Below are 15468 nucleotides of genomic sequence, written 5' to 3' on the forward strand. Positions count from 1 at the left end.
ATGCAGAGACCCCCATGGAACTCCTGAGCATGCCCCTTGGCCTTCCTCGTGGAGGGCAGAGCTTCCTGCTCCAGACGGTCCAGACTCTGGGGCCTGTCCCCTTCCCCAGTCCTCCCCCCACAGCACGGCTGGGTCTGCACCACTCTGGCCACCCCTGCCTCCCCATCTTTGGGGGTGGTCTCCCCCAGGGCCATCTCCAACTCACCCTCGGGCCCGCACAGGGGACTCTCCCCGCACTGGGCACATCTTCGGTGCCCCACGTCTCCCCATGAGCTGGCAAAGGGGGCTGAGCTGGCATCACGCACATGTCTTAGTCACCCCCATGGGGCGCGGCGCCGCGAGGACCCTGCCCAGGCCCGCCTTACCAGGGTGCGGACGCCGTACTGCTTCTCCACCTTCTCCCGCAGCTGCTTGAAGCAGGCCTCCATGCGCTCGTGGAATGGCCGCAGCGCCTCTGTGACCTTGTCGCCGTGGATCCTGATTCCTTCGGCCAAAAACGGAATCTGAAAAACCAGAGGCGGCGTTGTTCTGAGTTTGTCGGGGAACGGCCTGGCAGAGGCAGCACCAGGCAGGGGGCCCAGCGGTGCCTCTGCTTTGGTTTCCAAATCACAGCTGATTAAACTGATGAGAGGCACGTCACCCCCAAGGCCACACTGTTCAGATCAGCATCGCTCGTGCTGCAGCTTGGACGCTCCCCGCGCAGGGGACAGGACCACCCCGGCCTGCCTGCCTCGCATCTGTCCGCCAATGTCAGGACGGGCGTCCTCGGCTTCCCACTTGCGCCCGGGTGGACCTGCCTAGTGGATTGTTAGCTTGGACTTGAGCTATTAGCAGAGGGTCAAGTCTCAGTGCAAAGATTTTTTTTTAGCTTAGAATATTGCCGTTATAGGCCACCGAGAACCCTATTTCAAAACGCAGAAATCTAATTATACGTGATCAATAGTCCTGAAGGATATTCTTATTTGGAAAGGAAAACCAGATTTATTCTTCCTTGAAACTAAAAATAATCCCTGTCTGCCAAGGCCACCGTCATAAAGCATCAGGCCAGCACACCGCTCTGGGCGTGGAGAGGGAGCTGAACTTTACAGGCCTCACAGAGACATTTTCATTCCCCCGCCCCGAGGACCCCCAGAGTCACCGTTGGGAGGACGTCCGAAGGAGGGGCTTGCAGGGAGGGAGTCCTCTCTGCCCCTGCTCCGCTCCCCAAGCCCCAGCTTGGGTTGGGAGGCGGCCACTCTTCAGTGCAATCAAGCTAAGAGGCGTGCTCTTAATAATTTATAATTAAATCAAAATACTGATTAAAAACAGTTTTTCCTAATATGACAGAACACCAATCTAAGTGAGCAGATTTATTAGTAAGAAGGATAATAAGTTCACAATTGAATTCCATGTGAACAAATTCAAGAATCTTAACAAGATGAATCAAGGCAGAAAACGCCTGGGGTTGCCTTTAGAGCACACGCTGCCGCCTCCCTGGTCCTCCGGGAAGGGCGGGGCATGCGGGGCCCCGGGGTCTGCGGCCCCAGCGGCTCTCAGTGGTACGTGGGCTCTGCTGGCAGCTGGGTCTCTGCCCAAGATGCACCCCAGGTATCCCTCTCCGGCCAGTTCTCACCCAAAGGACACTGCGCAGGTGAGATTCAAACTAGGTGGAATATTTTAAAATTCCACATGCGTTACCAGTGCAGGCGGCAGCGTGCCCCGGGCGAGAGCAGGAAATGCTCACGGTCATCTCCCGCTCCCGACTCCTGCCTCGGGGGATGGCTTTTGGCGGGCAGGCAAATGTGGCTTTCAGGGTGCTAGGACGCTGGGGGCGCCTACTCAGGGCTAAAGCACAGCCGCCCCAGGCCTAAAGCCTCTGTCTGGATGGGGAACGGCCCCTCCCCTGTGCGCCACGTGCACCCCAATTGTGGGCTCTGGGAAACGCTTACTTGGCCAGACTCCCCATCAAAGAAGCTACCTGCGGAGCTGCAGGGAGAATGCCAGGCCCAGGTCACTGTTATGGCCAACGCTGCCATGTGTGGGTGGCACTTACGGGGTGAGAAAATTTATCCCCTCAACAGGCCCCCGCATCGGCCAGACACCACCTCCTCTGGGGTGGGGCCTGGCAACTGTGTCTACTTGGGGCTGAACTGGGGACCAGAGAACGATGCTGTTGGACGACACCCTGACAGAGGAGCCTCCACAGGCTGAGCTTCACGATCTCTCAGGCCGACACCTGAACCCCAGTTTGCATTTGCTTTGCTTCCCCCCAGAGCCCAGAAAAGGGGAAGGACTTCCTCAAAGTCACTCCCGGAGGGGCTCCGGGCCAGCACAGCCTGCTCTCAAAAGAGGCCGTTTCGGCAGCCACGCCATGTGTCCGAAAGGGATTTGGCAGAACATTTGGGAGCCCCGCTGAGGCTCGGGAGCAGCACTGCGGGGGACTCAGGTCACCCCTGTTATCAGCTGGGCAGGAGGAACGTGTCTGGACTTTCACCTTGGTGCATTCCAAAATTGGGAGCGTGTGTGAGCAGCTGCGAGGCTTCATCTGGAAGCTCGGCCGGCTGCGGCATCTGGGGCGCCTGGGAGCCGTGCCGCAGAGGAGCGGAGCGGGCGGGCGCTCGCTGGCGTCCCCGCCAGCTGCAGACCTGGAGGCACCGCACCGCCCGCGCCCGCCCCTGTCCAGCCAGGGCCCAGCACAGACAGGAGCTGCCTGGAGGGGACCCGCGGCTGCAGGGGCCCTGAGGCCCAGACGCGCTGACCGTGTATCAGTCCCGGGGATTCCCGCGAGGAAAACCTTACTTGCCCTAATGAAATTTCAGGAAAAACCAAACCCAACAAGCTAACGAATAGAAGAAAGCACTCGGGCAGCCCCAAACTTCCTATTTTCAATGACCGGATGACTCAATTACAGATACTAAAATATGGGTTTTCAAAACATTTGCAAATGAAAGCAAAATCACAGGAAATGTTTTGAATATGTATTTTTTATCACTCTTTGATTTAATGAAGTTGCTACAAAACAGATTCTTTCAACTTTGCTGTGAGCTGCTTTAAAATTCATCCTTTAATATAGTTATTAGGGGTGATGACATCGTGCTGACATAAAGTTCTCTCTGGGGAACAAATTATTTTCCTCGGTAGGACTGGAAACTCTTAAAATCCAATTTGCTGTAAAAGCTTACAGGAAAAAAAAATCAATAGAACTTTTGCAGACCAAACTAGTTCGTGTGGTGATGGTTTATAGCCATCAGAGGCTTCGAGATTTCGTACCCTTTGGTCTCTCACATGTGAAACGGAAACTTTTGGACCTTTGAAGTCCACCCTCGTCTTAGCAATTGGCAACGGAGCCTGCCCACAGGAGGCTTCAGGATCTCTTATGATGGAGCAGATCCAGGGCAGACCGAGGTCAAGCGTGCTACGCTTATGGCAAAGCCAAGCTCATCAAGGCAACAAACGCAAATCCTGCCTTGGGACGCTGGAAGGACTCGGACTTCGCTGCGTCTGCTGTGCTACTGCTGTTGAGAATGTGACCCAGCGGGCACGGGGGCACACCATGGTGGTCCCTGTACCGATCAAAATCAAAATCTACCATGTGACCCAGCAAGCCCAGTGTGTGCCCCAAAGAAGCGAGGCAGGTAGGCTGAAGCGCCGCGGCCAGACACGCACCTGCCATGCAATTAGGTCCTTGAGCTTCTCGATTTTCTCGTGGGCCTCAGGGTGCTCCTGCAGGTACCGCTCTGTGAAGAAGGCCTGTGGGGACAGGGAGGTGCTCAGGTCATTGGCCGGTCCGCCTCTCTGCACGCCTGTGTGCACCAGGCCCCGGGATAGGGTTGAGCCTGGCCTGGCAGACCTCGCCCACGCAGCCAGAGCTCACTCCCACCTGGGCCGGGGCACCCCCAGCACCCAGGGGAAACACTGCTATGGGGGGAGGGTCAGCCCAGAGGGGCACACAAAGTGGCCCCCATCCTTGGAGCCCAGCAGAGCCACAGCTGACCTGGATGGCTCATCAGCTGGGTGGTAGCTCCCAGGCTGCCTGGCCAGGACCCACTAGCCCTGCCTGGGTCTGCCCAACACTGGAAGGTGCCAGAATGCACCCTCTGTGTCCAGGGCAATTGACATTTGCTGCCTAGCCTGCTCCTGGCTGTGTCCTTTCTGTTCTGTCTAGACCAGAGGTCAGCAGATGTCTTCTGGAAAGGGCCAGATGGTGAGGATTTTAGGTTCAATGGACCATGTAGGTCACAATACCAAGCTCTGCTGGCATCCAGGGAAAACAACCAGAGATACTACACCAATAAAGGGGTGTGGCCAGGTCCCAAAGCTGATTGACAGAAACAGGGCATCCCCAGTCCTTCCACTTCTGGCCATTCCTGTCCACATCTTGGCTGCCATACCAGCTGGCCTACCACCCAGTCTAAGCTGAATCCTCTTGTCTCTCACTGAGACTTTATCCTTGGACCTTTAGTGATCCCAGGTCTCCTGAAAGCCACCCAGGGTCCTCTCCGGAGTGCCATCCGTCCAGTTGGGGAGGACACTGCTTGGGCTTCGCTGACGACACCCAGAGGGCTGTGCCAGGGGCGGGCCTTGCCCTTGGCAGCAGAGGCTGTCTCTGGGCTCCTGGCCTGGCCCTGGATAAACAGAGCGGTGTCAGCCTGCCCCAGGACAGGGCCGCGGCAGGAAGCTGGGTGTGCGTGCCTTTTCGTAATTGGCAAAGCCACCCATGACGGCGGGATCCACGATGCCGTTCAGGAGCATGGACAGGGGGTTGATGGGCAGGCTGGGGTCGCTCAGGTGCTGCTGGACCATGCCACTCATCTTGTCGTTGGTCAGCTGCATGGTCTCAATGGCATTCTCCAGGGGGCTGACCTCCACCTGCGAGGGGCGAGGGAGAGGCGAGGGGTCATGTCAGCACCCGGTGCCCAGATAGCTGCCAGTGGTCAACCCTGTGCCCACAGTGCTGTTCAGAGGCTGTGCTGCGCAGACAGGGTTTGCTGTGGGCAGGCTGCCGAGGGCCCAGTCACACGGGCACACACCCACAACACACGCCCAAGGGCTGCCGGGCCCACGGGCAGCTGTCAGACCCTGCGGTCTGCAGGGTGGCAGCCGGTTAGTGACCCCCGGGCACCAGAGGGGCATGTCATGGGCAATTCCTTCTGGGGGTGTCCTTACCATGAAAACAGACTTGACCTCAAACCACCTTAAAATTCCAGGTAGTTTGTATGCAGTTGTATAGACGGTTCTCTCGATCCACATGTTCTGCAAAGGGAGCACAGGGGCCTGTTAGGAGACGCCGCGGGCTGGTGGGCTGCTTGGGGCAGCTGGTGGTCCACCTCGGGACCACAGCTCTCCAGTCTTGGGGGGGGGGTTGAGGGTGTATTGTTTTTTTTTTACCGCAAATTCGTTGTCTGGATTCTTCTCTCCCTTGCGGATGGGCCGAGAATATTCAAATCGCTGGACCTCATTCACTCTGTAGAAACTGTGCAGAAAGAGAAATCGTGAGACATTTAACCCTCAAAGCAGCCAATTCACTTCCAGACACTGGGTCTGGGCTCATAATCGTCACTTTTTATTTTATAAAATATCCCCAACCTTGACCGGAAGCCAGAGCTCGGCTTTCTCTCCCGCCAGTCCCAGAAGAGAGACCTGGCAGCTGGGCATGGCCTGAGTCTTTGCCTCTCCCTGTCCCGACAAATCCCTCATGGGGGAAGAGGTGCTGAGCACGAACAAAATGGGCCAAAACAGAAAAGGTGACTCGAAGCAGAGAGGAAAAGGCTTGGGCGCTCCAGCTGTGTGTCTAGTAATCGGATGACTAATTTATTAGTTTAATAATTCGACTATTTATTAAGGTAATTTAATGTAATAATTTCACTTTTGTTAATTAAACAATATTATGCCTTTATCATTTTTAGGACGGTCTTGCAGATACATTAGTCCCAAGGCCACAAGAGGCAGCCTGTGGGCCCCAGGAGCAGCTGCACGACAGGACAAGATCCCGCCTCACCCCTGGGGTGGGGGCCTCATGCACAAGACAGAGGCAGGCTGGGGGCCTGACTCACCCCTGCACGGAGGGGCAGGTGGGCCCCCACAGCCACTGGAAATATCTGCACATACACAACCCCTCGCTGCTGGCTCCTGCCTCTCTCTAAGCCGCGTGCTCTACAACCTCATTGTGTGCCTGCGACGCGCTGGTGCATCAGCTCACCTCCCATTACAGCTGATGAAAGGGCAAAGAACCATAGTGAATTTTGCTGAAGAACAAACTTCAGGATACAGAATAAGCAGATCCTGACATTATGAGGCCATCAAAGAGGCTCATTTTTTCCCCCAGAACATGGATCAAATAGAAAAGAAAATGCTTGACATCAAAGACACTTCTAAAGCTGGGCGTTTCTAGACCATCACTAAGTCAAGTGCAATTTAACAGAGAGGCACAAGATCTCACTCAAACTCAGACAGCCGACCCTGAGTTTTAACATCCGCCTCAGAGTGCCAGAGGATGTGATGCTCGTGTCGATGGGGTGAGGGCTCCTTTGCACCCCCATCTTGTTCTCTTGTGCAAATGTCCTAGCTCCAACCGCCGCCTGACCCAATGCAAACACTCAGGTCACTGGCCAGGTGTGCTGACTGGACCCGCCTGGGGACCGGCTTTGAGCAGGAGGAGAAGCCCCACGGGGACTCTCCCAGAGGGGGCTGTCCGGAGACTAGCGTGACCCCCTCCTTCGAGGGCCTGCGTCTCCTGCCCTGGGGAAGGGATGGGCTCAGCACCCTTCTGGCCACACACATTAATATCTCCCTTTGCTGTTTCATGCCCAAAGCACCTGCTCCCTCGCCTTCTGCAGGACAGAGAGCGCCTGGAGCCTAACCCAGGCTGGCTGCGTTCTTTCAAAGGTGGAATCAGCAACGATCCGTGCCACCTCGGGTAATGTCAGGTGAGAAAATGGGGTGGTTACCTTACAATCTGCTCTGACACAGGCCTGTGGAACTTTGGGGGCAAGTCCAGTTTGGGCTTGACCGTGAAGCACTGGATGTCTGCAGGACGGGGGTGAAGGACCCTAACGAGCAGCGAGCAACACCAGCCCCGTGCGTGCCACCCAGCCCTGCCCACGTCCCCCGCCCGTGTCCCCAGCCCTGCCCACGTCCCCAGCCCAGCTTGGTGCGAGGATACACTGGCCCGGGGAGTTCTTGATCTCCTCGCTGGGGGGGGATGTCGTCTTCATTTTCTCGGCGTTTGGAAACTGAGTTAACAGGCGAGCTTCAAAGTCCTCGCGGCGCTCGTACTCCTTGCCCCGGTAGATGAAGACCTTCCCCTGGAGACAGCGAAGTCTGGTAAACAACCGCACGGGGAGGGGCCGGGACGGCGGCACGGGGTCCTGAGCACATGCTGGACACTCAGGGAGCTGCCCCCGGCGGGGGACACTTGACTGGCCAAGGGCACAGGGGCCTAAGACACGGGATCAGGCTGCGGACGTTTAACGCGGCGAATGTGACGTGGTGCGAGCCCAGGGGAGCCGTCCAGCCTCGCAGCGGCCATCCCTTTAACAAAGTAAGACCTTCCACCAGCCGCCGCCAAAGACAGGGCAAGACTTGGGGTGCTCTCCCACGGGCTGGACTTTGTCCACCTCCAGATATGCCTTCGGCACCACCATAGAGTGGGGTGGAGAGGCCCACGGGGCTGTTCCAGACCGGGGCTGGGTGCCCCTGGGGGACGGGGTCCTTCTGACAGGCTGTCTTGTTGAGGTCACTTCTACGGCAGCCACAGGGTCCCTCTAAATACACCTGCATGGAAAGTTCTGATTTCGAGATGAAACAGGTCTTTGTACCTCCCACGTTAGACAAGAGGCCCTGGATCCCTGTCCCCCGCCCCGCAGAGGAACATCTGAACTGAAGGGAAACTGCAGCGTGGAAGAGACGTGAGCAGAGGTTGACCCGGTGCCCAGAAGCGGGGCCGGGGGTGGATCTGCTCCTCACGGGACTGGGTTTCAATCAGGGGGCCCCAAGAAGAGGATCCAGATGGCTGGGGATGAGTCAGGGGCGGCCTGGAATCTGCCATGACCCTGGACAGACGCCAGGGAGGAGAGAGACAGACAGGCAGAGAGCATATTTTCACAATGATCTTCTAGAACCTCAGCTCAAAGTCAAACCAACATTTGTCTAATTAATGAATTTTCAAAATATAAGGAGAGACCCCAGGGTGCTCAACTGATACCCTTCCCAGGCCCAGCTTAATCTGACTTCTCGGGGATCACTAAGGAAGGAACAGCTTAAGAACTGGATACTTTTTTCACTCTTAGGTATGTCTTAAAGTACCCATTATGGAAGAGAAATGTTCTCCTTCTCCAAAAAATTAATGCCAAGCAGAAACCAAGGCATCTAATTAGAAGGGTAAACACGCAGTGTGGGCATCTTTTAAGGCTATAGAAGCTGAACATTTAGAAAGTCAGGAAGATTTAATGTGAGACAGGCTCCGTGAAACCAGCATGCATTTGTTATGCCTTACACCAGAAGAAAGACATAATAATAAAAATGTATATAAAAGCTTTAATAGAAAAACACTAGTGAGTTATAGATGAAAACACCAGCAACATATTCTAGAAATGTCAATTACTTTGCATTCTGAAGGGGGTCCCTTCAAACATGCAAACAAGGGGAAGATATACATAGAGTCTAAGATATTTATTCCTTCTAAGAAACATTAATATTAATAGAAATGCAAAAAAAAAAAAATAAACCCATCCAAAACCAAAACAAAAAACCCCAACAGCCCAAGGACATCAGTTCCCACAGCCAAAGGGGCAGCCGGTCCCAGCGCTGCATGGAACGGAGGGGACAGACCTCAGGCCCCTTCTCTGCGGCTGCTAACGTCCCTGTTGGATGGAGCCCAGGAGGGGGCGTGTGAAGTGGAAGGAATACGTGGCTGCGACACAGAGTTATTTAGGTGTGGCAGGAAAGTCAGCTCAAGGTGAATCAAGACTGTTAAACTCTTCCTCCTTTGCCTTTATTTTGTCCTTTTGATGCCCAGGGCCACCCCCAGAGCTGCCTCTGCCTCACGGGTGCTTCAGAAGGCCAGGCAAGCTCCCAGCTGTCCGCAGAGGGCTGCGGACACACACACGGTGACTCCCAGTCCGGCCTGGCCGGCGGGGTGGAGGGGCGAGCCCCTGGCTCTCTGTGACACAGACAGAGCCAATGAGGCCTTCAGCCACAGCCAGCATCAGCCCCAGGCTCATCCTGCCTCTTTGTTTTTTATTTGAGGTAGCTAATTTTGGGCCTCCCTGGAGGCCTAGGGGTTAGGTCTCAGCACACTCACCGCTGCAGCACGAGTTCAATCCCGGCCAGGGAGCTACCCACAGGCGCAGTGGACCTCTCCTGTCCCCCCGCTGCTCCCCTCAGCAGTGTGTTTCAGTCAGTCTGCCTGTTCTGTTCCCCACTCTGTCTCTGGTGAGTCCTCTCACCCCCCCACACCTCTGGCCTGTTCCCCAGTTCTTCTATGCATAAATAAATCTTCAAAAAATAATAGAGTCGCTAATTTCAAAATCCCCCCATTGGCCTTATCACCCAATATCTTTTCTTCATTCTCTGGAGGAAGAGGCTTCCCCAGGGTCTGGCTACGGTCAGCTACTGTCTGAGCCACGTCCAGCTCACCATGGAGGACCGGCAGGGACAGATGCCCCGGTCACCTGGGAGGACCACAAGTGTCACCACCTTGGTGACTGGACAGACCAGCCCCTCTGGGCCCCCGTGTGAAGGACAGGTCTCGCGGGGCCCCGCCCACTGCACCTGCACGGAGGGGGTCCTTCCCACCAGGGCTGCCAGGGGCCAGAAACCCCGGGCCGGAGGACCACACTCCTGGGAGGGCCTCCCACCTGCATGCCACGGCCAGAAGCTGCGCCCAGCGATGCCTCTGCTTCCCTAAACCGGGGGAGCACATTCAAAACACAAAGCCAGAGGCCACGAGAAGGGGCGCAAGAAATGACAGGAAATCGGGACCCGCTGGCCCACGGCATCCAGGGGTGAGTTTTGAGACAATCTTGCTTGCAGGGGGGCAGCCTCCTTTACAGTTCCTCTCCTGCCTCCTGACCTAGAAGTGGGTTTGGCCGACTGGCCTTTCTTCCATCGTGCCAGACACACACGCCTGCCTCAGGGAGCGGTGACCCTCTCCACGCATGGCCATGAAATACACTTCCCATGTCTCGCACCATGAAAACATGTGCTGTCAGACGCTCACACCACGCCGGGCAGCCCAGATGCCGTCTCGGCGCACAGCAAGTGGAGCACGTGGGCTGTGCCTGCAGGGGCCGCACCTGAGCCTTCCTGGGAGCCGCGCTCTGGCACCTGCACGTGGCTGCACCACGAGGCCACAAAGAGACAAATCCCGAAAGACCCACTCACAGGAGACCTAGAACAGACGCCCACGGTGACGGGTGGGGGGGGGCGTGTCACTAGGGGCCTGCTGCTGGATGGGGACAGAGCTTCGGTATGGGAGGAAGAAAGTTCTGGAAGGTGGGGAGGGCCGCACAGCTAAGCGAAGGTGCCTGCTGCCACAGCTGGGTGTGGCTGAGCGAGGAAGTCATGGCAGCTACGTGCCGGGACAACCCTAATAGTGCACGGAAGGCTCAGAAGCAGAGTTCTGTTTAGGAAAAGTCAGGTAAAAAGTTCTACGTGCTCGAGGCAGATCAGCAGCCCCTGTTGGGCCAGGACACCCCGGGCAGGACGCAGCCCCCTGCGGAGCCTTGTCCCTCCCTGGACCCAGGGCCCGCCGGGGGCAGCCGGCTCAGGCCAGCAGCGCACTTTACCCGCAGGAACGAGGGGAACGCTTGTCCGTAGTAGCCGACGGCGAAGTAGTCGGGCTTGGGTCTGATCACCTTGACGATGTTTTCATAAAACTGAGCCTGTTTTTTCTGCAAGGAAGAAAGAAAATGCACGTCAGGTGAGTCGAGTATCTCGTGTCCTTCCGGATTCTCCCGGGGCCCCCTGCGGTCTCGGGGGCGACGGGTGGCGGGGGGGCTCGTGGAGCGCACGGGCACCAGCTTCATCTCTGCACAGCGCAGACGGCGCCGCCCCGTCCTCCATCACCCAGCAGGTGTCTGGCCACAGAGTCAAATCCAGCCCCCGGCTGCGATGTATAGGGGTTCCCAATAACCGAGGAGGTGTTTCTGATTAAGTGACTTTCCTGAGTATTTTTAAAACATTGGAAGGGCCCAGACACTGGGATTCTGTCAAGAAGAGGAGAAAGGCAGGATCTGCTCTAAGTTGGCGATGCGCTTCCTACGGCCCATCAACCCGCTACCCACAGAAAGGACAAAAAAAGAGGCTGAGGTGCAGCGGCCAGAGCCTGGAGGCTGGAGGAAAGTGTGGGTCACTCCACCCGCCCCCCGGGGCTGGGGTTCCAGTCTCCATTGGCGGAGACTAGACTGGGGTGAGGCTGCCGTGCACATCACCCACCTTCAGACGTTGGTTATGAAATTCCCTTCGATCCAGTCACCCCACTTTGAGTGTTTGCCTGAAACACTGAAATACACCAGCGGGAAGAGAGAGCCGCTCCCGTGATGCCCCCTGCAGTGGCCCAGCGTGGAAAGTAGCCCACGCGCCCACAGACGGGCGAGCAGGTGCAGGTGTGGAGACTGTGCCCAGGGCGCCCCACAGGCGCGGAGCTGAGAGAGGGTGAAGGCTCTACACGGCAACGGGGCGGCCCCCGAGGGGATGGCACCGAGTGACATAACTGGACGGCAAAAGACAAGCACCCTGACCTCGTGGCGCGTGGAGTGTGCTGAAAACCCGACTCAGACTCTAAGACCAACGAGTCGTGACGAGAAGGGGGGGCAAAGAGCTGGGTAGGAGACAGTGGTGCCCCCTTGGGCCTCCGCGTAGCCCGGATGCTGGTGGGTTCTCAGCCTGAGCGCCCGCCCGACAGTGTCACGGGCCGTGCGGCTTCACAAGTGTCCGGAGCAGAAAAGAGACAGTTGACAGAAGGATTGCAGATGAACGGGACACCCCGGGCCACTGACGGAAAGAATGAAAATCGTGAAACCTTTCACAAGAACTACGGCACCGGGCAGGCGGCGGCCAGGCCCGGGGGTGCCCGTCCGGGCAGCGGGACACGTACCAGCAGTTCGCTGAGCTGCTCGTAGTCGAACATCTCGTTCTCGTACTGCTCGGCCAGCTCCTTGCCCAGCGCGATGGCCTCCTCCCACATCTGCGAGGGGGGGAGAAGCCAGAGGTCACGCGGCCGCTCGAGATCCAGGCGTGGACAGGTGCTCGCCGTGTCGGAAACACCCCGGGATGCGTCAGCACACACACGAGGGACTCCCGGGGGTGCGTGTCCCCCGGTCCAGGCCGACGACAGCCGAGCAGACTGGCCAGCTGTGGGCCCACGGCTCAGGCGGGCGGGCCGGGTGCGGCCCATCTGGGGGGCGGCTCAGGGACGTGGCAGGAGCCACTGCTGACGGGGGCACTGTGGGGACCTGTGCGGTGGGTGCTCTGCCTCTTCCTCACGCAGCCGTGCGTCGCAGATGCATGTACCGATGCCCCGGGTGCCGCCCTCCCCCGCCTGCCAGCCTTTGCCTTGGCTTAGTAGCCAGACCCAGGAGCCCTCACTCACTGCCAAACCCCTCTCCAGAGCTGCGACTTAAAGAAACCATTTATTTCTGCTGAGGAAAGAGCTATTCTGGCCTGAGGGTTGCATTTTAATACTTGAAAGGCAAAATACACATAAGCCTGGAGTAGAGAGATTCTGGAGACAGGACGGGGCCTGGGGAGAAGCTGGTGGCAACGGCCCTGGATGTCCAGCAATCTCCCCGCTCAGCCCCGCTCCGTCGTCCTGTGGAGCCTTCAAAGCTGCCTCGCCTCCTCGAGTGTCTTCATCTGAGCCCCAGCCCGTCCCCCTCTGTGCCAGGACCCAAGCTGGCACTTCCAGGAAGGGGCTTGTTGCTCCTTTCATGTTCTTTCAGCTCCAGCCACCGACCCCTCCTCCCTCAGCGTATTTCCATTTCAAAGACAACATCACCTGGGCCGGGGGGTTCCCGCTCACCGGATTGTTCTTTCCTTCCTGGCTTGCAAGCGGATCGCACTACCTTAGCCGCCTAGGAAGGTAAGGCTTCCAACTCGTCGCTGAGTAGAAGCTTAATCTGTTCTTAGCCTTAGTGACAGATGAGATGCTCTAGATACACATCGCAGGTAACTGTTTTTAAAAGAAATGTAAGTCTGGAATAGATTCCCTACCCTTCTCACCACAGGGTCACCGGGCTGTTTTCCATCAGATTTTATATAAATACACATTCCTCTTCCCCCAGCAAGTTTAGAAGGATCTGCATTAAGGGGATTTAATTGGACGGCCCCCAGAGCGTGGGCGAGTCACGTTTCCAGTGGGAACACCTGAGAACATGGCTCGGAGCCAGAGAGAGAACAAGCGATGTGGGCGTGGGGATGACTTTAGCCTGTGGGGCGAGCCCCGGGGGTCTGCTCCGGGCTGGGGATCTGCTTCGGCACTAAAGGAGACGTACCCCCTCTCCCCCGCCAAGGCACCGCTTTATTTTCGGGTCTGAAAACCTTAACCCACAGTCTGGATTCTCAAAGTCATCGATCAAGCCGCAGTCAGAGCACACCCGCCACCCCCTCCTCATGGGCACTGGGAGAGAAACCTGCCCTCCCAATGTCTCTGGCAAAAGGTGAATTCCACGGGAGGGGTGTGAGGGCTGGGTGGAGGCTGCTTGTGAAAAAGATATTTATAAACACATCTCTCTGTCAGGGCGTGTGCCGGGAGCACCTGCTTCTCTCTTCCTTGGAGAAGGGGCGCTCCGTCTGCACACCTGTCTGCTGTGCCCCAGCAGCCTCCCTACCTGGCCTTCCCGCAGGCCTGAGGCCTGCAGTCTCGGCTCAGTATTTAAGGTGGTATCCCAGCCAGGGCCAGCGCCCAGCACGCCCGGTCTCCTGGCTGCAGGGAGCACACACGCGATTATTCTACTTCTTTTGGCCTTTTCCCGTGCTAGTCTTTTTGACATTTGTTCCTCTGCCGCCTGGAGGAAGCCCCAGGGAGAGGGGAACTCCCTTTGCCCCGACAGTCAGATGACCTCGGCTCCATTCTGCTACAGTGATCCTCACGCCGAACCTTCTGGTTTCAGGAAGTTCCATGTCTTCAAGTTTCTTGAATTTTTTTTTTCTGGTAGAATTCCTTGCGTGGTCCCCAGATGAAAGTGGGTGCAGACAGCCTATCAGTGATCGATTTCCTGCAGAAAACTCTCAGGTCAGCACTGGCTTGTCTGATGGGAGGGCGGCACAGACCTCACAGGAGGTGGTGCAGGCAGGTGGGAGAAGTGGCGCCAGGAGAAACATCCCTGCCCAACAACTCGGGCTGGCCAGGCCCCTCGAAAGAGCCGTGCGGAACTCCGTGCAACTAGCATGCTGCCTGTAAGCAGCTCACCTCTGAGGACGTTTTATGGGATGGTTGAATCTCAGTCCTTCTACCATTCATCTGTTTTTCCAGAAAAGAGTCACAGTCAATTACCCTCTGAATTTCCAGTGTCTCACAGCCTCCGAGGTTTAAGGAGATGGAAATCCAGCAGAACGGAAGATTCTGGAGCTCTGGAGGAGGCAGCCAGTGTCTCCCACTTCTCTTCCAGCTTTGCCCAGTGAGGACGTGGACACTCACCCAGCTCTGGTGGGCATCTGAGCCACACTGGTGCCCCAGTTCCTCCCAGCACTCGCTGTTCTGCCCTGACCCATTTAAGAGTCTGTGATCAGCTAGCTCTGTGTCTCCCGGGATGTCACCTTCTATCTGGTCTCCAGACCCTGCCCCTGGGCATGCCACCTCGTAGCCAGGATGAGCTTCTGGGGAGAAAATGAACTCATCATGAGCAATTTCCAAAAAACCTCACTGGCTCTTTTTCTCTGATGGAGTGATAGTCAAACCATCAGGGACCCACAGGCCACGGAAGAGATGGTCTCTAAGGCGTCTCCATCTGAAGCTTCCAGGACCCCTGCCCTTGCTCCCACAGAAAGATTTCTCAGCTTCCCCAGAAAAGTGAGGTATTTTGAGAGCCCTTTCTCTACCTGTGCTAGACAGAAGTCTCTGGAATGTCTGCTCTTCCCAGACATCACCTGGCAAACTTGACTTAAGTTTATATGTCACATCCTCCATGAAGGCCTCTCTACCTCTCTCCCTCTCTCCCCAGAAGTAGCCACCAGGTAGGTACACCCATTTCCCACCTGTGTGCCAGTGGGAGGGTTTTGCTGTGCACCTGCTAGTAGGCAGCCTCAGATCCTTCACCCCTTAATTCATGGGTGCCGGGTGCTTGTTAGTAGAAAACCTTGTTTTCCACAGAGTGGGGGAATGTCATCACTGGCTCTAAAAATGGGTTCTCTCAGGCTTTGATGACAAATGTCTCTTTGAAGGTAGGAGCAAGGTGCAATTAACCTCTGATCTCTGCAGGCTCAGGCCAACCCTGTCTAATGAGCAGACGCTGACGAAAATAGCAGGATCTTCAAAAATGATGGAAATGC

The 15468-nt window shown here is 56.7% G+C and overlaps 1 protein-coding gene across 2 annotated transcripts in view; it reads right to left on the reverse strand.

Annotated features, from left to right (window-relative positions):
• DOCK1 (dedicator of cytokinesis 1) overlaps window positions 1-15468 on the reverse strand; it is a 345405-nt gene that overhangs the window by 14649 nt on the left and 315288 nt on the right. For both annotated transcript variants that reach the window (XM_037496903.2, XM_037496902.2), the window contains exons 39-47: window positions 12077-12166; window positions 10767-10871; window positions 7142-7283; window positions 6927-7005; window positions 5368-5452; window positions 5146-5232; window positions 4672-4848; window positions 3646-3729; window positions 366-503 (exon numbers count right to left, since the gene is read on the reverse strand). In XM_037496903.2, the coding sequence (XP_037352800.1) occupies window positions 366-503; window positions 3646-3729; window positions 4672-4848; window positions 5146-5232; window positions 5368-5452; window positions 6927-7005; window positions 7142-7283; window positions 10767-10871; window positions 12077-12166 (987 nt within the window). The remainder of the gene's footprint in view (window positions 1-365; window positions 504-3645; window positions 3730-4671; window positions 4849-5145; window positions 5233-5367; window positions 5453-6926; window positions 7006-7141; window positions 7284-10766; window positions 10872-12076; window positions 12167-15468) is intronic.

This window comes from Talpa occidentalis, unplaced genomic scaffold, assembly GCF_014898055.3.
Source record: "Talpa occidentalis isolate TD23 unplaced genomic scaffold, MPIMG_talOcc4v2.1 talOcc4.8, whole genome shotgun sequence".
In the NCBI taxonomy this organism is placed as follows: domain Eukaryota; kingdom Metazoa; phylum Chordata; class Mammalia; order Eulipotyphla; family Talpidae; genus Talpa; species Talpa occidentalis.